This window comes from Puma concolor, chromosome B3 (genome assembly GCF_028749965.1).
Source record: "Puma concolor isolate L17-30 chromosome B3, mPumCon1.1.hap2, whole genome shotgun sequence".
Classification (NCBI taxonomy): domain Eukaryota; kingdom Metazoa; phylum Chordata; class Mammalia; order Carnivora; family Felidae; genus Puma; species Puma concolor.
Window position 1 is genome coordinate 103,868,690 of NC_141672.1, and position 23,353 is coordinate 103,892,042.

General features: G+C 40.5%; 1 protein-coding gene across 2 annotated transcripts in view; it reads left to right on the top strand.

Moving 5' to 3' along the window:
* FAM81A (family with sequence similarity 81 member A) overlaps window positions 1-23,353 on the top strand; it is a 79,733-nt gene that overhangs the window by 50,300 nt on the left and 6,080 nt on the right. For both annotated transcript variants that reach the window (XM_086710817.1, XM_086710818.1), the window contains exons 5-8: window positions 10,768-10,897; window positions 12,400-12,506; window positions 19,513-19,648; window positions 21,228-21,423. In XM_086710817.1, coding sequence (XP_086566943.1) covers window positions 10,768-10,897; window positions 12,400-12,506; window positions 19,513-19,648; window positions 21,228-21,423 — 569 coding nt within the window. The remainder of the gene's footprint in view (window positions 1-10,767; window positions 10,898-12,399; window positions 12,507-19,512; window positions 19,649-21,227; window positions 21,424-23,353) is intronic.

The window sequence follows — 23,353 nt, forward strand, 5'->3', positions numbered from 1 at the left end:
TATGTGATATTTTTATGCAGCATTTGAGAATAAGGATAACTTTGTTTTTAACATAAGAAAACCAGAGTTGATTTCTTTGTGTATGTTTTCTGATGGCAGGCTTTGGTATCTTACCTTGCAGCCCTCCCTGCCCTTCCCACCTGCTTTGTCCCCTTACTTATAAAGGTACGAAGATGAAGTGTGTGGTATTAAACAGTCAGAAATATTATGAAATTTGTAAAGTAGAGAAAAAAATTAAGTTCACCAGCCCCTTGCTCTGTTTTATTCCTTACAGGTAACTAATATTAACAGCTTGATGTCTGTCCTTTCAGACTTTTTCACGCATAGTTATGAGGTAATAATTTATCATTGTAGTAACATGATGATTTGCAGCCTCACAATTAATTAACAATCACAACAGTCTGATTTTGATTTTACAAAGTATTACATATATTATTCTGCAACTGAAGTGTTCCCACATAACAGTACATTGTGGGCTTTCTTTGAGTACATGCATAGTTCTAGTATACTGCTTACTTGGGTATGGAGCATCCTGCTACAATTGTGTGCCTTAATTTATTGTATTTACTACTTGATGTTAATGGAAATTTATGTTGTAGTATTTGTGTTTCCAAGTGAGAAATAATACTGAAGCCAGGCCAAAGCTAGGGAAAATCAGTGAGCCATGAACTTCAGGATAATTTCAAGATCTTTCTAAATAACTTTTTCAAACAGAGTCCATCCCTCAAACAGCTTTGCAAAGATAATGAAACTGGTCAGATGTAGTGATACCTGACAGTTCCTACCCAGTAAAAGCTGTGTTTGGATTGGAAAATAAAGCTTCTGTATAATATTTTTGTATTTCATGGTATGTTAGAACCCATGATATCCCCAAATAAGATTTAAATAATATTTTGCTAAACAGTTATGAACTCAAAAAAGAAAGGTCTTTATTTGGTGTTGGTTTTACCATCATTTGTGAAGTGAGGGATGATTTAAGACTAAAGGAAGTAATATGAATCAAGTACTTTGCACTGTACAGTGATTTTCTGTGTATTCATCCATTCACAAATACATTCGTCCATTCACAATATCTGTTGGGCCTCTTCTACATGTAAGGCAATGAACGGGGCACTAGGGTTTTCGTGATGAAAAAGGCAAATGTCGTCCCTCTGTCTTGCTGTTTATATTCTGTCTAGGAGGGGACACAGATGTCAAACAACTTAATGCCAAATAGTTATTTAATTTCACTTGTTATTTGAATAATTTATTTGTAGATATTTGGAGTTTTATTTTTTAAATATTTTTAAAGTTTATTTATTTATTTTGAGAGAGAGAGAGAGCACGCGTGTGCACACACACAAGTGGGGGAGGGGCAGAGAAAGAGGAGGAGAGAGAATCCCAAGCAGATCAGGACAGTGCAGCACCCTATATGGAGTTTGAACTCATAAACCATGAGATCATGACCTTAGCTGAAGTCAAGAGTCAGATTCTTAACTGACAGAGCCACCCAGGTGCCCCGATATTTGGGGTTTTCTATAGAAATCATATCATTTGCAAATAATGATAATTTTATTTCTTCTTTTCTGATCCTTGTATCCTTAGTCTCTCTTTCTTGTCATCTTACAATGGCAAACCCCTCCAATACCGTGTTAAGTAGATGTGATTGGGGGCATCTTTCTCTTGTTTTTTACTTCAATGAAATTATTCCATTGTTTTTCCATTTTGAATGATAATTGCTTGTGTTATTTTTTTTAACATAGATTTATCAGATTAAGTTTTCTTCAATTCCTAATTTACTAAGATTCTATGAATTTGTATTGGGTTTTCTCAAGTATTTTTTGCATCTGTTCAAATCTTTTGATATCCTTCCCTTTTGATCTGTTAATGCATACTTAGCAAAATGGCTAGATATATTAATATACAAAAGTCAGTTTCCTTACTATTAAACAAAACATACCAAAATGAAGATACCATTTAAAATAAAAGCAGAGAATATATAATAACTAGGCAGAAATCTAACAAAAATTGCTCAAGACCTCTAAAGGGAAAAATTATTTTTAATTTGATTAAGAAATGATAAGAGGGGCACCTGGGTGGCTCAGTCAGTTAAGCGTCCGACTTCGGTTCAGGTCATGATCTCATTGTCTGTGGGTTCGAGCCCCGCGTCAGGCTCTGTGCTGACAGCTCAGAGCCTGGAGCCTGCTTCAGATTCTGTGTCTCCCTCTCTCTCTGACCCTCCCCCGTTCATGCTCTGTCTCTCTCTGTCTCAAAAATAAATAAACATTAAAAAAAAAGAAATAATAAGAAAACATAAGTAAATAGAGATAGATATTATATTCAAGGGTAGGAAGTGTTAATATTTATGAAGATATCAATTCTTTCAAATTAATTTTTAGAATTAATGAAATTCCAGTTAATATCCTAACAGAGTTTTACTTTGAACTTGATAAAATGACCCTAATGTTTATATGTAAGGGTTAAGAGTGAAAAATACACGCTACGCTTCTGAGGATGACCAGAGAGGGGAGAATTGCCCTACCCGATAGCAAGACTTGTTGTGAAACTCTATGTTATTGGCTTAGGGGTAGAGAAAGTGAAAATGGAATAAAATAGAGCATGCACAAATTGGACTGTGACCACATATGTGTGGGACCTTGGCACATGTCATAGATGGCATAGCAGATCAGTGGAGAAAGGAGGGATTGCTCATAAGTAAAGCTGAAAAATATATTATACATATCAAAAAAGAGTAATTTCTTTTCTACCTCCTACCAGATACAAAATCCGCTCTGGACGGGTAGAGGGCTTAAGTGCTAAAAATAAGACTTAAAAATTTTTAATAGAAAAATACAGATGAATATCTTTTAGATCTTTCGGTAGGGGAGAATTTCTTCTTGACATAAAAAGCATTGATGGATTTGATTATATTAAAATTTAAAACATTGTTCATCAAAAGACCCTTTAAAGAATGTTACATTCTTTAATTATTTGTAATTAAATGTTACAAACTGAGGACGATATTGGCTGGTAAAGGGTTAGTACTAAGAGCATTTAAAGATTTCCTGCAAGTTAATAAGAGTAATGCAAACAACCCAGTGTAACAATGGGTGAGAGACATGAATGACATTTTACCAAAGCAGAAACATATGTGGTCAACAAACATGTAAAGAGATTTAACTTCAGTGGTTGATGTTGAAATGAAAATTCAAAACACAAAATATTTTTTTTTCACCCAGTTGATTGGCATCTGAAACGTCTGAAAATAAGCGTTAGAGAGGATGTGGCTTCTTACAGTCTCTTATTCCTTGCTAGTGGGAGTATAAATTAGAATGTGATCTTACCTCCCAGTGTTGAACATTCACATACTCCATGATCCATCAGTTTCTGCTGGAGAGAAATTCTTGTATAAGGGGTCTTGTTAATAGCAGCATCATTCACAATAGAAATACTGAAATAACCCAAAGTGCCCATCAATGAGAGCATGAACAAATAAATTGTAACAAACAACAGAATATTATTCTATTGTCAAAATGAACCTCAGTGCTGTATGGCAATATGGATGAATCTTAGAAATATAATAGGTGGAAAAAATAAATACCAAAATATTGCATATGACATAATGTCTTTTTTTTTAATAAGTTTGTTTATTTAATTTGAGAGAGACAGAGAGCCAGTGGGGTAGGTGCAGAGAGAGGGAGAGAGAGAGAATCCTAAGCAGGCTCCACACTATCAGTGGTAGAGCCTGATATGGGGCTTGAACACAAGAAACGTGAGATCATGACCCGAGCTGAAACTGAGTCAGACACTTAACTGACTGAGCCACCCAGGCGCCCCTGACATAATGTCTTTTGTAAAAGTTAAATTCGACTAAAACATGCATATATATACTTTGAAGAAATGCATGCTAAGGTTGTCTGGATAGCTCAGTTGGTTAAGCATCTGGCTTTTGATTTTGGCTCAGGTCCTGATCTCACAGTTACAGAGATTGAGCCCCTTCCACGCTTTGCTCTGACAATGCAGATAGAGCCTGCTTGGGATTCTCTCTCTCTCCCTCTCTTCTGTTCTGCCACATTCGCATTCCCCCTCTCTCTCTTGCTCAAAATAGACTTAAAATAAAAAAAAGAAATAGAATGCCATCATATATATACACACGTATTTGCATATATATGTACTTACATACATGCATGTGTATATGCAATTAACTGTCTTTTAACATTTTATTTTATTTTATTTTATTTGAATTCCAGTACAGTTAACATACAGTGTTATTTAAGTTTCAAGTGTCAGTATACTGATTCAACACTTCCAAACATCACCCAGGGCAAGTGCACTTCTTAATCCCCATCACCTATTTCATGCATCCCTCCACCCACCTCCCCTCTGGCAACCACCAGTTAAGAAGAGTCTGTTTCTTGGCTTGCCATTAATCAATCGTCTTAATAGGAAAACAAGGGAATGATGACACAGGATTCAAAATGCTTACTTTCATGGGAGCCATTACTCAAAATAATTAACTGAACAAAGTGAGCCATGCTTGGGCCAGTGATGAGAGTATATTATGAAACAAGAGTATGTTATGGAAGATATCCAAAATAATAACAATAATAAGTTTTAATCGCAAGTCAGTGAAAGATTTATGTGGGGCGTTCTCCAAGTATGTAACTGGTGTGTCTCATCTGGGGGCTCTGGGAAGGCTTCCTTAAGGATGTGACTTGCGTGCTTAGCTCTGAGGGTGGAATGGTAAGTACCCATGTGAAAAGGTCAGGGAAGAACATTCCAGACAGGAAACAACATGGGTCAGGCCTTGAAGTGGGAAGGAGTGAGGTAAGTTCGAAGCCCTGGAATATAATCAGTGTGACTAGATGAAGAGGGGAAAAGGGACTGAGGTGTGTGAGATGCTGCTGGAAGTTAGATGGATAGGGAGCAACCCTTTGGGGGCATTTTAAAGGATTTTGGCCAGTATTCTATAATAGTAGCAAGTTAAACAGCAGGCATTTATACAGGTAAAGAATTGTACTTAGTTTGCTTTTTTTTTTTTTTTTTTCTTTCCTGAAACTTTGTTTCTTTGGGGCTAATACCTAGATTGAAAGGCACATAGAAATATATTTATGTTTCAAAATTTGGGGCATATACTGCCAGGTTGCCCTCTAGAAAGCTTGTAAAATGTATTTTTCCACCAGTAGTATGTGATATAGCTTGATTCTACAAACTTTCTCCAACAATGGGCATTCACATTCAAAAAAGATTTCCAATACAGAAGAACAATGGCATAATTATTGCTTAATTGTATATATCGTACTATGAATATTGAAAATATTTAAATGCATATATGCAGTTTTGTCAGATTATTTAAAATATTTTTAAAAAATATTTTAAGTATTGGGGCACCTGGGTGGCTCAGTCGGTTGGGCGTCCGACTTCGGCTCAGGTCATGATCTCTCAGTTTGTGGGTTCGGGCCCCACATCGGACTCTGTGCTAACAAACAGCTCAGAGCCTGGCTACTGCTTCGGATTCTGTGTCTCCCTCTCTCTCTCTCCCCCTCCCCTGCTCATGCTCTGTCTCTCAAAAATAAATAAATGTTAAAAAAATTTTTTTTAAATATTTTAAGTATTTAAGTCAATATTAAAAAAAAATTGTTCCATTAATTTCTTTCCTGTTACTTCTGAAAAGGATTATAGCATTTTAACAACATGACTGAGCTAAACAAGTTGTTCAGCCTCAAGTAAATGTGAGTTAGTACCAAGAAATGGCTTTTATTTTTATTTTCTTGTTTTTAAAGAGGATGTTTATTTATTTATTTTTTTTAATGTTCATTTATTTTTGAGAGAGGGAGAGATAGAGCACAAGTGAGGGAGGGACAGAGAGAGAGAGGGAGACACAGAATCTGAAGCAGGCTCCAGGCTCCGAGCTCTCAGCACAGAGCCTGACACGGGGCTCGAGCCCACAAACCAGGAGATCAGGGCTCGAGCCCACAAACCAGGAGATCATGACCTGAGCTGAAATTGGACACTTAACTTACTGAGCCACTCAGGCGCCTCCCAAGAAATGAGTTTGTTTTTTTTTTTTCTAATTTTTTTTTCAACGTTTTTTATTTATTTTGGGACAGAGAGAGACAGAGCATGAACAGGGGAGGGGCAGAGAGAGAGGGAGACACAGAATCGGAAACAGGCTCCAGGCTCTGAGTTGTCAGCACAGAGCCCGACGCGGGGCTCGAACTCACGGACTGTGAGATCATGACCTGAGCCGAAGTCGGACGCTTAACCGACTAAGCCACCCAGGCACCCCTAAAGATTTTATTTTTAAGTAATCTCTACACCCATCGTGGGGCTCAAACTTACAAGATCAAGTGTCACGGTCTCTACTGACTGAGCCAGCCAGATGTCCCTGGGTGCTCTTTTCTTTTTACTGAAGTACATGATTTAGTGACTCTTTCAGTATGGGTTTGTGGTCAATACATGTCTTTATCTTTGCATGTTTAAATCTGTGTCTGGGGGCGCCTGGGTGGCGCAGTCGGTTGAGCGTCCGACTTCAGCCAGGTCACGATCTCGCGGTCCGTGAGTTCGAGCCCCGCGTCAGGCTCTGGGCTGATGGCTCGGAGCCTGGAGCCTGTTTCCGATTCTGTGTCTCCCTCTCTCTCTGCCCCTCCCCCGTTCATGCTCTGTCTCTCTCTGTCCCAAAAATAAATAAATGTTGGAAAAAAAAAATTAAAAAAAAAAAATCTGTGTCTGTCTTTGTTTTGCCTTTATCCTGGGATGATAAGTTCTTTTTCCTCACTCCTAAGATGTTTCTCCACCCTTCTGTCTCCTTCTTTTGGGGACTTCTCAATTCCTCTTTCGCTTAGGTTGGCATCTCTTTATTTGTCCTCCTTGTCTCTTACCTGTTTTTTCATGTTTCGCATCGCTGTCTTTGCTTCCTTCTGTGTGAGCTCCTTGCTACTGTCTTCAAACTAACTGACCATCTTCAGTCAGGTCCAGTCTAGAATTTGTCAGGTCTGTGAAGACACTGTGTAGTTTACTTCCAGGATTTTCCATTTTTCTCTCATCCACTTGTTCTTCTTTCCCCTCTGCCTGTTTTTGTTTAATAATTCAGAGTTCTCGTTATAGATATTAATCTGTCTTCGATTTTTTCAGTATCTTAAACATATTTATTTAAGAACTCATTTGGTCCACGTTTTTAAAAATGTTTATTTATTTTTGAGAAAGAGGGTGGGGAGGGGCAGAGAGAGGGAAACAGAGGATCCGAAGCAGGCTCTGCGCTGACAGCAGAGAACATGAGACAGGGCTCGAACTCATGAACTGTGAGATCATGACCAGAGCTGAAGTCAACTGCTTAACCCGATGAGCCACCCAGGTGCCCCTCATCCAGGTTTTTGTTTGTTTTTTTTTTTTTTTTGGTTTGTTTGTTTTTTGAGCTTTCCATAGCTGGTAGGGCCCCACTCAGACCTCTGGTTTCAGTTACCCTGGTTCCTGTGTTCTGTCACAAGTGTGCTCCTGTGTGCTTCCTGAGTGGAGCCGGTTTCTTGCCCGTCTTGCCACGTGGGAACTAAAGCTTCTTCTCGCTTCTGCTGGTTTTCAGATATAGAGCCCTTCAAGCTCCCAGCACCGGCCGTAGCAAAATATACGCTTTGCTCCATCTCCTGCACCATCTGTCTGCTTTCTACTTTCCCCCATACTTTTTTTTCCCCTCCCATTATTTTTTGTCCTTGTGGATTTATACCTTTTTAAAATTCATCTGGAGTCATCTTGATAGGTTTTCAGGAGGGAGCCAAAATAAGGGCATGTGTTCAGTCCACCATGTTTAACCGACAGACCAGGTAGTAGTTTTAATTTGCAACATTTTCGTGCAAAATGATTAGTAAATCAGTTAAATCTTATTGCTTATTGGAAAGCCTACAAAGCACTGGCATGCTCTTTAATCTTTATTCGTGGCTTATATACTCTAGATCAATATTTTGTTTTTTTAAGCTTGTTGCAAATATTTTGTATGACTTAGTCAATGAGATTCTTTTCAGTGTCTGAGTCACTTAGGGAACAATTTACAAAGCTCGTTGAGGCCTAAATGCAGATCTACATCTTAAAGAATTCATTCCCGGTGCTTTTAGGAAGATTGCAGACCGCTGATTTACTGAAACTGGGACCTGTCACTGGCTCCGTCTTCAGTCTGTGTATTTATAATGACTTGTTCAGCAAGTTCCCAATCTTCTGACCTGATTTGTCTGATTTGAGGGATAATGAGCAAGAATAAAATGTCAGATAAAATCTCCACCAATAACAGAAGAAAATATACATGTAAGCTGAGTAGGATTTTTATAGTGGTGGCATAAGAATCTGTTTTTAAATTTCTGGATTGTATGGTATGTGTACTGAAGAAAAAAGTTCCCACTATGTCTTCATTTTGTATAATTAGTATGTGACACATAGTGGCCATTCTACAAATACTTATTGACTGAAAGAGTAAATTATGGAGTGGGCTTCCCACTGTCGCCTCTCTGCTTCTGCTACCTATTGCCTTGAACCTGACCTAACTTTCATGACAGTGACTCTAACCCACATTTCTCTAGCTCTGGATTCCTTGTAGTCCAGCCTCATTTCTGCTTCATGGGGACCCCAGAGAAATATGGTAGGATAGTGCATATTCCATAAAATTGGAACCCATTCTTTGTACATGGCCGTGGATTAAAATATTTTCCTTGTGTAATTATTTTTCTGATCAGAAAAATTATACATACTTATTGTGGGGAAGTTATACAATTTAGAAAAGAATGAAAAGTAAAATAAAAATCACACATGATCCAAAGATAGCTGGTTAATATTTTGCATGCTTCCTTGTAAAATTTTATACGGATATATGACTATATGCATCAAGGTTCGGTCAAGAAGACAGAAACCACTCTAAGTATTTTAGCAGGAAGGTATTTAATCCAGGAGGTTAGAGCTTGCATAGCCTTTGGCAGATTTAAGCAAGCAAAGTGAAAGAAACTGCTGTTGGCTTTCAGGAAAGTGGGATGTGCAAGAATCACAGAACGGAGCCATTGAAAACATCAGCTGCCTATAGCATGGGAGTGAGTGATTTGCAGGAGTGTGCCTAGAAGTGGCTGTAAACCTCACGTGTGCAGTTTATCCCATGTATGCCCATCCCTGCCAGGGGAACATAAGGGCTTCTCTTCCACCTCTCTGTATAAGTAATCTACGGTTATTTACAACCAGCTGCCAAGGTTGTTTGGGAAGTAGAATTTTTGGGCCTCTGCTCCCTTGAAACAGAGAACATTCACAAGGAGCACAAATGCTCTGTCAGTTTTGTTTCGTTTTTTAATTTTTTTTAAATGTCTCTTTATTTTTGAGAGAGAGAGAGAGAGACAGAGTGTGAGCAGGGGAGGGGCAGAGAGAGAGGGAGACAGAGAATCTGAAGCAGGTTCTAGCCTCTGAGCTGTCAGCACAGAGCCCGACATGGGGCTCAAACTCACAAACCATGAGATCGTGACCTGAGCTGAAGTCAGACGCCCAACCAACTGAGCCGCTCAGGCACCCCAAAAATGCTGTGTCAGTTCTGAGCAATCCAAATATATGGCTCTTTTCCTGTTGTCACCAATCCTCCAATATGTTTCTTCTATGTCTCTCGCCATTAATCATGAACATCTGGCTATTTTTTATTCTAGGCAGATACATTGTTTGAACTTCTGCCAACTGTGGGGGTTTCCCTTCCTTAACACCCTTGAGATCCACTCCCTAGTGGGCTTTTAAGTGTCAGTAGTCTACTTCTGGAAGGTGTCGGCATATTGACACCTTTCGTAAACCAGGTCTGGCTTTTCCTCCGCTGGTCCACCTGGTCATCAGGAGCTCCTCAAGAGGCTGTATGTGTGAGTTAAAGGAAAGTTGGCAGAAGCAAGAGTATATGCCACAGGAGTGTGGGCTCATGCAGTGTACTTACGCCTTTGGGACCTATTTAAGCGTGATGTCTATGCTTTTCTTCCCCTTGAAGATGGAGCACTGCTCATATGCCTCCCTTTATGGCTTGGTGCTCAGGATGGCCTGGCCAGATTGCTTGGTCACTTAATGTCCCGTGCTCAGGAACGCACTTGCTACCGGGGCCCAGCAGCAAGCCAATGGCTACTTTTCACAGTGGGATGATTGGGTTGGAACGGGGCTGACTTAGTTTCGTATTCCTAGGGAGCTATTCTGTGAATTTCCTACTAGGGCTCGACAGAGGCTTCGCACATGGCTTCTCTGCCACAGATACTTTGAGCACCATTGGCACTGCCAAGCTGTGAGGCCCAAGGGACTGAGCAGCCTACACTGCAGCTCAGACCCGCTGCACAGCCTTCTCAAGCTCTGGACCCCACTCAAAGCTGACCGTCTTGAGGCGATTTGGTAAAAGGTTAGGAGTAGTACTTTCAAATGTAGAAGGAATTGCCTTCACGATCCAAAGAAGGCCCAGAGAACTTAGAGGCGTGGAGGTGGCACTGAAGAGTGACAGACCCCGTCCAGCACACTGTATAGGCCTTCTGTAATTGGGCTCTTACTGCATGTACAGTTTTATACTCATGAGCATTGTAAAGCCTTTGCTCCTTTGATGGTGACATCCCTACTCTTATTAAGCAGCATCCCTGTGGTTTAACTTAAAACCCATAACGAGGGCAGCTCTCTATATTCATTTGAACCTCTGTGTAAAAGAGTGAGTCAAAGTACAGTTTCTTTGAGTGGGGTTGTGTGTTTGAGTATGTCAAGGAGCTTCAGTGCTTGTTTTTAAACTTCACTCAGAGTTAGCTTTGTCGTTTTCCTGGACAGGTGTGACGCCAGCATAGCCAGACTCTCTGCAGAGCACAAAACGACTTATGAGGGGCTCCAGCACCTGAACAAAGAACAGCAAGCTGCCAAACTTATCTTGGAAACAAAAATCAAAGACGCAGAGGGGCAGGTATGGCCTACTTCAGGTAGCCTTTTAGAAGGAGGTAATTTGTTCTTAGCTAAGTAAGAATAACATGGTGATGAGAAACCAGCCGGGATGCCTAGCACATGCATATCTTTTCCTCACTTCTTCTTTCCCCCTGTTTCAGTGCAGTGGCCCTTCACGGGTACGGCAACCAAAGCGCCAAATTTTTTGGTAGAGTCCTAATTTTAAAGGTTCTTTTCCCTCATTCCTAAAACAATTAATATATTCCAGAAATTCTAAATAATGGCTCCAAAACTACTTCGTGCATAGGTAAATGATCGGGCATTCTGTTATATGCCATGTCCCCATTTTTGGTTCAGGAAATAGTTACTGTCCTGGGACTCATGTTATGTGCTACCTCATCACATAGTCTTTGGTGGGAAAGGATTCAGACAAAGGTAGAGGTAGGCTGGCTGGTGAATTTTAGAGTACTCCACCTTGAAACACAGATCAGTTTTATAAAGCATAACTTTTGGCATTTCACCATTTGCTTTTTGGCCACTTAAAAGCTTCCCTTTGCCATCAAGGGGCCTGTCTTCTAGGATTTGCCCCACAGTATCTGCCCTAGTTGTTATTCTTCATGCAAAGAGGGACCATTCCAGTAAAAAGGGGCACCTGGTCAATTTGCTGGAGTAAAAATACTTGTGTTCAAAATACATTCAATAAAGATCTAAATCTGCTTATGTGAAGGACACAGATATTCTAAAGCCACCAAAAAAACCCCACAATAAAACAAAATTCCAATAGTTTTTTTTCGGAGAATGAGTAAGGACAGAATTACCTCAACAGAAAATAAATGCTCAGCAGATACTAAGCTTCTTGGTGGCCGAGCCAAGTCGGATGCATATAGAAATCTATAGAAGGAGACATACTTTTTTTTGTTCTGGATCTAATAAATACTTGTCCCATGAATCTGCGAGTGAGGAATATCGAACACTGTAATTCCTGAAGAAACTAAAGACATTTCATATAGGACGAGTTTCTATTAACTCTTAGTAGAAAGACCAGGGGGAGGGATGGGTGGTGGGAACAAGGAGTAGGAGGGATGGAATTTACAAATTATATTTTCTGGTGACTTGACTTGATATGGAGGTAAATCTGGGACCTCAAAGGATTTTGCAAGTGATAAGAATTCCATTCTCTATGTCTAGCAGCCACATTAATGGTAGAAATCCCAAAGTAAACATAACTGTATTTTGTGCCAGCAGGTGGAGGTAGTGGTCCTGGGCAGAAACTAGGCTTGCTCATCAGAGAACTATAAAGTTAAGTACTCAGAGCGTCATGGATTTTGGCATCATTCCTGGTCTTGATTTCTGATGAGTGTGTATGATAGAAAATGGAAGTGGAAAGATGAGGTGAACTGCTAAAAGAATATATTAAATTATGTTGAATCTTAATGTCATCGACTAGAATATAGCTTACCAGATGTTATCTGAAACTACCTCTAAAGATCATATGTGATATTACAAGCAAGGTTTCTTTCCCAGATTTCTCAGCTTTTGAACAGAGTGGACTTGTCGATATCAGAGCAAAGCACCAAACTGAAGATGTCCCACAGAGACAGTAACCACCAGCTGCAGCTTTTGGATACGAAGTAAGTAGTCAGCTTATAAACATTTTTTTTTTGGGTTCGAGTTCTTGATAACCCTATTCACTAGTATGGTTTTTTTCCTTTTCATTTTTATTTATCACATAAAACAAACTGAAAACAATAATGGAAGTTAAGAGGAAAAGTTTCCTTGTAGCATGTTGCCACTTTACATTCCTTCTTATGGTTTTTAGTAGTTGGATAATTATCTATTCATCCAGTAGATATATAGTGAGCACTGGCCTAGTTACTAAGGATCCAGAAATAAAGAAAAACAGACTCTGTTCCTATCCTTGTGGAGTTTATAGTCTAAGGAGTTGATGAGCATTAATCAAATAGTGACTTGAGTGAGTGTATGCCTTATTATTACTAATGGTTGCAATTGCTTTGAAGAAAAGGTGCATGGTTGTGGTAGGCTGAATGATGGTCCCCCAAAGATCACCATGGCCCAAGCCCTCTGAATATGTTACCTTATATGGCAAAAAGGGACTTTGCAGATGTGATTAAGGATTTTAAGATGGATAGGTTACCTTGGATTACCTCGTAGACCCCATGTAATCCCTAGAATGTCTGTAAGAGGGAGACAGGAGGGTCAGAGTCATGAGAGAAGGTCACGTGATAATGGAAAAAGAGACTGGAGGCTCAGAGATGCACTCTAAGGATGAGGAAGGGGCCACAGACCATGAAATACGGGTGGCCACTAAAAGCTGAAAGAGGCAAAGCAATGATTCTCCTCTGAGAGCTTCCGGAAGGAACCACTTCTGCTCACACTTCAATTTTAGTGCAGTGAAACTGATTTTAGGTCTCTGACCTCCAGAACTATGAAAGAATAAACGTGTTGGTTTAAGCCATCAAGTCTGTGGCAATTTGTCACCACAGCCACAGGAAGCTAATACAATGAATGGTGCCATGAGGCCTGGTTGTGGGACCTCCTTCCTGAGGAGGTGATGTTTGAAGTAAGAGCTGAAGAAGAAATGGGATTCACTAGGTGAAGAGTGAGGTAAGAACGTATGGGATGGAGGAGTGTGGCATACAAGAAGCTGCAAGATGGCGAGGGTGGCTGGAAGAGAGATGGAGGGGAAGTGAGGCCTGGGGAGGAGGCAAGCCGGCAGCAGGGCCTTGTAGACCATACGCGGGGTTGTTGTCTCTGGCTTTAGTGCAGTAAGGACAGCCACTGAAGGGCTTGAGGCAGATGGGGTGATATAATAAGATTTATAGTTATTTTTAAATGGCCTTGGTGGCAATCAGAAAACGGTGGGGCACCACGGTAGCTCAGTTGGTTGAGTGTCGGACGTTGGCTCAGGTCACGATCGTGAGATTCAGGAGTTCGAGCCTCACATTGGGCTTTTTGGTGTCAGCACAGAGCCGGCTTCTGATCCTCTGTCCCTCTGTCTCTCTGCCCGTCCCTTGCTCATGTGTTCCCTCCCCCCCCCAAAATAACTAAAAACATTAAAAAAAGAAAGAAAAAAAAAGAAAGTGAATCAAAAGGGGCCAAAGCATGGGGCGCCTGAGTGGCTCAGTTGGTTAAGCATCCGACTTCGGCTCAGATCATGATCTAGCGCTCAGTGAATTTAAGCCCTGTGTCGGGCTCTGTGTGGACAGCTCAGAGCCTGGAGCCTGTTTCAGATTCTGTGTCTCCAGAGACTCTCTCTTTGCCCTTCCCCTACTCACACTGTGTGTGTGTCTCTCTCTCTCAAAAATAAATAAAGATTAAAAAATTTTTAAAAAGTGGGGGGCAAAGCAGAGATGGGGACATCAGGTGGGGGCATTGCTGCAGTAGTGTAGGTGGGAGAGGTGTGCACTAGGGTGATTGTAAACTATCCAGTCAGCACCCTATGATGTGTTATACTTTCCCATTTTGTTATAGTAACACTTTGAACTGTACTTGCCCACAGTGAAACTCATCATCTGCCCTTCTACTCAGTCACAAAACCATACATCTTCTCCCATCATGAATCTTCATGAGCTTGGCATTTTCCTGCCTAAGCAGAGCCAGTCATCACTATATATGTTTATGTGTGTGTGTGTGTGTGTGTATGTGTGTGTGTGTATTTGACTTAATATATTGTTTAACAATGATTTTAGTGTGGAACTTTGTTAGAGACTTGTGGAGATTTTAAATTAATCATTCTCCTGGTTCTTATATCTTATCATCACCATATTTAATGTTGTGTCAAGGTTGTTGCTGAGTTAACAGGAATTCTCTTATGACAAGCATGTTTCTTTTTTCTCTAATTGTCTGTATTATATAATCGTTGAGTTATGTCACCACTTCTCATAGATCCTACACGCTTGCCAAGTACAGAAAAATCTCTTCAGTCCTCTTCCTTCCATCACAGAGGAAAAAATAAACATGTTGGTATTTTTTCCTATGTAAATTACTTCGTTAGGAGATATTACTAGTCAGCAGACACGAACATCTTTATTTTCCTTCCTACAGTTTAAAGTCTAGAAGTCTAGACACAAACGCTCTTCACAGGGGAGAGGGGACAAAGCCTGGGGCAGAAGGTCAGATTGATTACCCAAAGGGAAAACCCTGGTTGGGTGAACTAGGGAAAATGCCCTTTCCACAAAGAGAGCCTAAGGAAACTCACCTGTCTAAATCTTGGCTCTGGGTAGAGGGATAGAAGATATTCTTTGAAAATTCAGGAGCACAATATAGCCTTTATTTATTTTACTTATTTATTTTCAGTAAGCTCTATACCCAACATGGAGCTTGAACCCATGACCCTGAGATCTACCAGCTGAACCAGCCATGTGCCCCCACAATACAGCCTTCATATAAATTTAGAGCTAGAATTCACATTACCCAAGCAGCTTGAAGAAAACCACAGTGGACAGTTTAATCTTAGAATGATCCTGTTTTGGTGGTGGCTTAAGAAGCTGGAAGAAACAGATGTAAATACCCAGTCCTGAAGGCTTCCCAGATCTTCCCAGAACAGATCAAGTTCTAAGGAGCATGAATGTATAATCAAAAATCGTAAAACAATACAAACAAAAAAGTCACACATGTGATAGAGTCAGGAGAAACAGAGAAAAGAGGAATTTGATGTCCAAATACTGCATATATAGGAATTATTGGATAAAATAAGTATACATGTACGTACATACATTTGTATGTGATGTATATGTATGTGTGAGTATACACACACACACACACACACACATTTTGAAAGTATGACTAAGGAATGAGAGATTATTAAAAATGATCAGTCAGAATTGAAAACAACGAAATAGAACTTCTAGAAAATATAATCAAAAATAAAAGCTGTAACCTGTAGCCCTACCTGACTGGGGAGCCTGCATAGTGACCCCAGGTGACCTTGGAGCCCCCCCTACATTACCTGGCTGTGGAGCCCAGCTTACAGCCTTGCTTATTAGCAAGTGGAGCCCAGACTGCTCCCACTTATTTGTTGAGCACTGCCTGTAGCCTTGCCCAAGCAGAGAACCCAGCCAGTAACCCCTCCCCCAAACAGAAGCCCAGACAATGATTCTGCCTGATCTCAAAACCCAGCCACCAGCTTCACCCAACTGTGAGGTATAGCAGCTGGTGCCACCTGACCAGGAAGCCTGGCCAGGAACCTCACTCAACAGTGTGCCACAACCAGCAGCCTGCCCAGTCCTGGAGCAAGCCTGAGGCCCTGTCTGATGATGAAGCCAGCTGAACTTGGAGGCTAGCCAGTAGTAACACTTGGCTGGGAAGCATAGCTTGGGGGTCCCACTTGATTGGGTGCAATTGTGGAGCCCAGCCTACAGCCCTTAATCATGGAGTCCAAACAGCAGCGAACTGCCCAGCCAGCGAACACAGTCTGAGACCTCAGCCGACCAGAGGTAATTGCCCAGTGCAGTTAGTGGCTCTGTTTGATTGTGCAGTCTAGCCCAGCAGCCCCACTTGGCCAGGGCGCCCAGCCAGCGACCCTGCTTGAATGCAGAGCCCAGCTTGTAGGCCCATCTGACTGGGGAGCCCAGCCAGCTGTTCCTCCCATCCCCTGACCTCAGAGCATAGGCAGAAGCCCTGCCCAACTAGAAACCTAACAGACATGTACAGAACTTTCCATCCAACAGTAGCAGAATACAAATTTCTCTTAAGTGCAAACAGAGTATTCTCCAGGATGGATCATATGTTAGGTTACAAAACAAGCCTTAATAAATTAAAGAAGATCAAAATCATATCAAGTACCTTTTCTGACCACAATAGCATGAAACTAGAAATCAATAATAGGAGGAAAATTGGAAAATTCACAAATATATGGAAATTAAACCACACATTCCTGAACAACAGATGGGCCAACGAAGATCAAAAGGGAAATTTAGAAAATCTTTAAATAAATGAAAATGGAAACACAAAGTATCAAAACTTATGGAATGCAGCCAAAGCAGTTTTATGAGGAAAGTTTACAATACTAAATGCCTACATTAAGAAAACAGAACGATCTTGAATAAACAACCTAACTTTGTATCTCAAGGAATATGAGATACTCTTGAAATATATGAGATATCTTGAAAGATATGTTCTTTCTTTTAGAAAAAGAAGAACAAACAAAGCATAAAGACAGCAGGAGGAAGGAAATAATAAAGATTGGAGCAAAAATAAATAGAATCTAGAAAACAATAGAAAAACAACGGAAGGGCATCTGGGTGGCACAGTCGGTTAAATGTCTGTCTCTTGATTTCGGCTCAGGTCATGATCTCACAGTTTGTGAGTTCAAGCCCTGCATTGGGCTCTGCACTGATGGTGCAGAACCTGCTTGGGATTCTGTCTCCCTCTCTCTGACCCTCCCTAGTTTGTGCGTGCTGTCTCTCTCAAAATAAATAAATAAACTTTTAAAAATGTTTAATAAAAAGAAAGAAAAACGATGGGAAAAATTAATGAAACTAATTGTTGGGGATTTTTTGAAAGATAAACCACATTGACAAAACTTTAGGTAGACTAACCAAGAAAAAAAAAAGAAAGAACACTCAAATAAAATTATAAATGAAATAGGAGTCATTATAACAGGTACCACAGAAATACAAAGAATCATAAGAGATTATTATAAACCATTAAATGCCAACAAACTCAATAACCCCCACCCCAAACCCCATTCTCAAACCCCTCCAAAGATTAAAGAGGAGGGAACACTTCCAAAATCATTTTATGAATCCAGCATCACCCAGATACCAAAGACAGGCCAACATCCCTGTTAAACATAGATGTAAAAATTCTTAACAAAATGGTAGCAAACCAAATGCAACAGCAAGTTTAAAGGATCATACACCATGAGGGAATGGGATTTATCCCTGGGATGCAGGGATGGTTCAATATATGTAAATTAATAAATGTGATACACCACATTAACAGAATGAAGGATAAAAAAAATCATATGATTATCTCAGTATGGAAAAAAGCATTTGACAAAATTTGATACCTTTTTCTTGATACGGACTCAACAAATTGGGTATAAAATGAATGTATCTCAACATAATAAAGGTCATATATGACAAACCCACAGCTAACATCTACTCAGCAGTAAAAAGCTGAAAGTTTCTCCTCTAAAATCAGGAACAAGGTGGGGGTGTTTACTCTCCCCACTTCTATTCAACACAGTGTTGGAGGTCCTGGCCAGGGCACTTAGGCAAGAAAAAGGAATAAAAGCACTCCACATTAGAAAAAAAGAAGTAAATCTATTCCTCTTTGCAGATGGTATGATCTTATATGGAGAAACTCTAAAGACTACATCAGAATACTGCTAGAATAAGTGAATGCATTAAGCTGCAGCCTCTGTGGTCAGTCTTCCTGGTCAGGCAGGGCTGTAGGCTGAGCTCCACAGCTGGGAGGGGCTGCTGGCTTGCGTTTCCTGCCCAGGAAGCTTTTTTAATAGTGGCAAGACCCGGGCAGTTGTGATCCATTGCCCGACCTGGTAATATGGCCATACCTAGCTGCGAGAGAGGCTGGGAAATGTAGTCTCTGGCCAGGCAGCCATGTACCCAGTTCACATTTGAGGATTTCTTTCTTTCTTTTTTTTAAAATAATTTTTTATTATTTTATTTTATTTTATTTGAGAGAGAGAGAGAATGAGCAGGGGAGAGGGACAGTGGGTGTAGGGGGGACAGGGAGAGAGAGAGAGAGAGAGAGAGAGAGAGAGAGAGAGAGAGAGAGAGAGAGAGAGAGAATGAATGAATCTCAAGCAGGCTCCATGCTCAGCACGGAGCATGACATGGGGCTTGATACCACGACTCCGGGATCATGACCTGAGCTGAAATCAAGAGCCAAATGCTCAACTGATTGAGCCACCCAGGTGTGCCTCTTTGAGGATTTCTTAACAGGAAAGAAGAGGAAAACATGTAGCAGATAATTTAGGGTCTTCTACCACAGTGTCCATTTTATTATTACTATTATTTAAGTCATATGTTCTCTTCTGCTTTTATTCTATTTCATAATAAAACTAATACAAAAGTAATGAGGAGATAGCAAGTGTGGAGTGTAAATTTAATGTATTTGGAAAGGACAAGGACTGGAGGAATGGAGGTTAGGGTTTTTTTCTTTCAGTTTTCTTTTAGGAAATATCTGTATCCGGCAAGAGCAATTTGGAGAACATTTGAGAGAAGGGGCGCCAGGCTCCAGTCCTGGGAGATAACAGGGAGAGGGAGGAAGAGCCCAGGAAAAGACAGGAGACTGGAAGCGTGCCAAGATACTGTGTCCTCTGAGCCAGGAGCACTGGGGGCCTTCTGAAGGCAAAGATGAGCACCGGGCGTGGCTGTGTGTCACTGTGTGACACCTCAACACCCACACCATCAGCTCTACACCAGTAGGAAGTGTTAGCAGGTGCTTATCTGTTGTGTCATCCTTCCTGGCACCCCATCCCCAATTTAGTGCTAAGGATAATTCTAAGGGAAGGTAAGCTTGTAATTCCGAGGGAGCCGAGGTGAATGCTGACGTATTTGTGAGAAATTTGATAGCCAGAGACTGAGGTTATATGATGTAATTCAAAATTTTTTTTTTACATCTAACTTACTAACTTTCTTATTTTAGATTTAAAGGTACGATTGAGGAGCTCAGTAATGAGATTTTATCTGCACGGAATTGGTTGCAACAGGAACAAGAACGGATAGAAAAAGAACTTTTACAGAAAATCGATCAGCTTTCCTTGGTTGTTAAGGAAAACAGTGTAGGTATTGGTGTTTAGCACAATATAGTGAAGTTATTCAGTGGGGGCCTGCAATGTTTATGAATAATCCCTTGCAACTTAGTATTGACTTATGTAGCACCACATTAAGTTGTTCGGTTGTTTCTTGCCTTAGGATCCTTTCTTTGTACTCATTATAAAGAGAGCACTTGGATTTGTTTTGGTTAATAAAGGCTAAATAGAAAATTTTAGTACTTTCAGCTAAGATGAATTTAAGTCAAGGCCTTAGTGAACCAAATTGTCCACCTGCATTTCTAAATAAAACTAACAGCTACGAACTTCATCCTATTTGGTTTAATTTCGTCTTCTGGAAAACACGACGTTGGCCAGGTTTCTCCCACTAGGCCCCGCCATCACACTACAACCACAGTATGCACACTCACGGTGCAACACGTCAACAAAATCTACTGTTTTCTTCTCCGTTTTCCTTCTCTTTTTAGCCCATTCTCCGATAGAACTAAGGTTTGCAGAACTGCTCCATAAAACCATCAAGAAAGCCTTGCATGTAGAGTCTTCAAAGTCAGTAGGCTCTGAAACTGGTATTTGGCAGGCAAATCTTTTTGTGTTTTGGTCGTTTAGCCTGACCCTCTTCCTCTCCCTTCTCTTCTCTTGCACTGCTTCCTCCTACTGGACTTTGATGGAGCAGAAGCATCCGGTGCAGTCTGCATCTCTGACTCTGCTGGCTCTCAGTGTTGATCTGCTGGATTGCAGACCACATTGTATAACATCAAGAGAGCTAGGTCATGCAATAGCCGACTGAAAGCTCAGTGTTTGTAGTCTTGGCCTCCAAGGCTCACCTGCAGATTCAGGTTCCCACAAAAACCAAGCACGCTGGAAAGAAAAGGAAAGACAATATTTAACATGTCAAATACTTCTTTAAGTGTTCTCCCATATATTATCAGATCTACTGATTGATTTGCTTAATTTCATACTACTACATTTGTAGGCTTCTGTGTCTTTGGATCACTGTTTATTTTTACACATGGATTGGTGAATAGCTAATAGCAAACCTCAGGATAACGGTGGCTTTGATAGATGGCATCTTATTTGTCTTTCACATAAAAGATGTCTGGGTGTAGGGAGTGCAGCGCTGATGTGGTAGCTTATCAGTCCTCAGCAGCCTGGGATTCTTCTGGCTTACCTCTGCCAATTCTAGAGAGTGACCCTTGTTCTCATAGTTCAAGATGATGGCTAGTGCTCAAGCCATTACGTCTGAATTGCAGGAACAGAAGGAAAAAGGGATGAGGCCATGTCTCAGCTGCCTTTTAGCTTTTCCTAGAAGCTGCCACATACATCTTGTTGGCCAGAACTTAATCTTATGGCCGCACTAAACTCAGGGGACTATATAAAATGTAGCCTTAATTCTGGGTGAGCTTACACTGTGCTGAAAATTGGGGGTCTGTTAAGGAAACAGGAGAGAATGGATGTTTGAGTGAGCAACAAGCCACCTTTGCGATTCTGTTCCCTGCAGATTGTTGTTAAATGATACTAGGACTGATGCGAGTGCAGTACAGACTTTCCTTTTGGAGTAATCAGGTGCAATTCTTATCACGGATCTCAGGGAGCCAGTGAAAGGGACATGGAGAAGAAGCTGAGCCAGATGTCAGCCAGACTTGACAAAATAGAAGAGAGTCAGAAGAAGAATATGGAGGTGCAGAGAACAAAACAGGAAGAGGAGAAGGTTCATGGGCGCATCAGCAAGCTGGAGTTACAGATGAATGAGGACATGAAGGAAATGAAAGCAGAAGTTGACGCTGGTAGGCCAAAAAGAAAACAGCTCTCATGGTTTATTTTCACTATGATCTGAAAACCAGTTAATGCAACTACTGTGACCCCGGCTGATGGTAATAACGGTAAAATGTCCTTAGGTGATTTTCTGAGTAGCTGTGCTGTAGTGAACTAAAATGTTGTGTCACTTCCAAGTACATGGAAAGCCACCGTGATGGACAGGCAAACCAACCAAAATTGCTCAGCTTGCAAATGTGCATTTTCTTTTCTTTCTTTCTTTCTTTTTTTTTTTTTAACATTTATTCATTTTTGAGAGACACAGAGAGACAGAATGTGAGCAGGGGAGGGGCAGAGAGAGAGGGAGACACAGAATCTGAAGCAGGCCCCAGGCTCCGAGCTGTCAGCACGGAGCCTGACGCGCAGCTCAAACTCACGGACTGTGAGATCATGACCTGACCTGAAGTCAGACACTTAACCAACTGAGCCACCCAGGCGTCCCTTGTGTGCGTTTTCTTTAATGCCATCTGAGGGCTGTTTTCTGTTTATAGCCACTGTCGGTGTGTCTCAGAAATAAACACATATCTTTGCGGGACTTTTGAAGGCTTCTTTTATTACAGCTGGCAGTATGCTACCACAGCAGTGAATGATTTTCTTCTGCTCACAAGTCAACAGGGCCCATTAATTCACACTTGTTCGGAAGAAACTGTGAAAGCTATATTCCATGTCTGAAGTATTATTGCATATAAAAGAGGGGCTAGACTTAGTTACTCTGTGAATTCAGGAATACAGACCTGGAACCAGTAAGTGAATTGGAAGTTACCTGAAGACAGATTTTAACTTAACACAGGGCAGAAATATCCTCAGGTAATGGGTTCTTTTTAAAAAGACACTGGTGGCTTGTGAGCCTGAGAGTTCTTTGCTGTTGAAAGTATTCAAGTGGAAGCTGGTTGGGTGTGATTGGGAAAAAGAAGACAGTCTTACAATGTGACGAGGGGGACTACATTATCTCCCAGCTGCCTCCAATTCCATGATTCCATAATTTTCCCCTGCGGAATCGTTCTACTTTGGCCACATGGGAATAAAAGTAGTTAGTTATCCCAAGAATAGTTTTTGTTGTTACCACCAGAAGTTTTATTTTTTTTTTTAAGTAGAAATCACAAATAAATTTATGAATTCAAGAACTTGTGAAGATAAAAATGAATTTTCTTTCTTTGTCTTTGGGGCTATTAGAATATGGTATTTGAATATTTCATCAGTGATTTTTTTATGTTTATTTATTTACTTTAAGAGTGAGAGAAAGCATGAGTGCAGGAGGGGCAAAGAGAGAGGGAAAGAGGGAGACTCTCAAGCAGGCTCTGTGCTGTCAGCGCAGAGCCCGACATGGGGCTCAAACTCACGAACTGTGAGATCATGACCTGAGCCGAAACCAAGAGTCAGATGCTTAACCAACTGAGCCACTCAGGCGCCCCTCATCAGTGTTTACCTTTGCATCATTCTCTGGGTGGGTTTGTTATTGTATATTCAACATGCCACTGAGGTTGTTAAGATTTAGTAACTACTACTAAGAAAGGCATATGAGCTTTTTAAAAATAAAAATATTTACTTTTTCTTATTCTAAAAACAATATGTTTCTTAATGGAAAATAAGAAAGTGCAAAATATTTTTTTAAGTACTCATAACTTCTCTCACTCAGCTGTCATCTTTATATAAATCTTTTTATACATATGTGATATATATATGTGCTTTTTCAAATGGAAGCTCATGCTGATTTGTAACCTACTCTTTCATATGTTGTATCTTTCTAATAAGAACATTTTTAAAATAAGTAATATTTATTCCTTATATGACATTAATTGTAATATAGAGAAAGTTTTTTGAGAAAATTCTAAATTTACTAATGAAAACAGGAGCTGTTAAACATTTATCTTAAAAACCCACATAAATATAGAATAATATGAA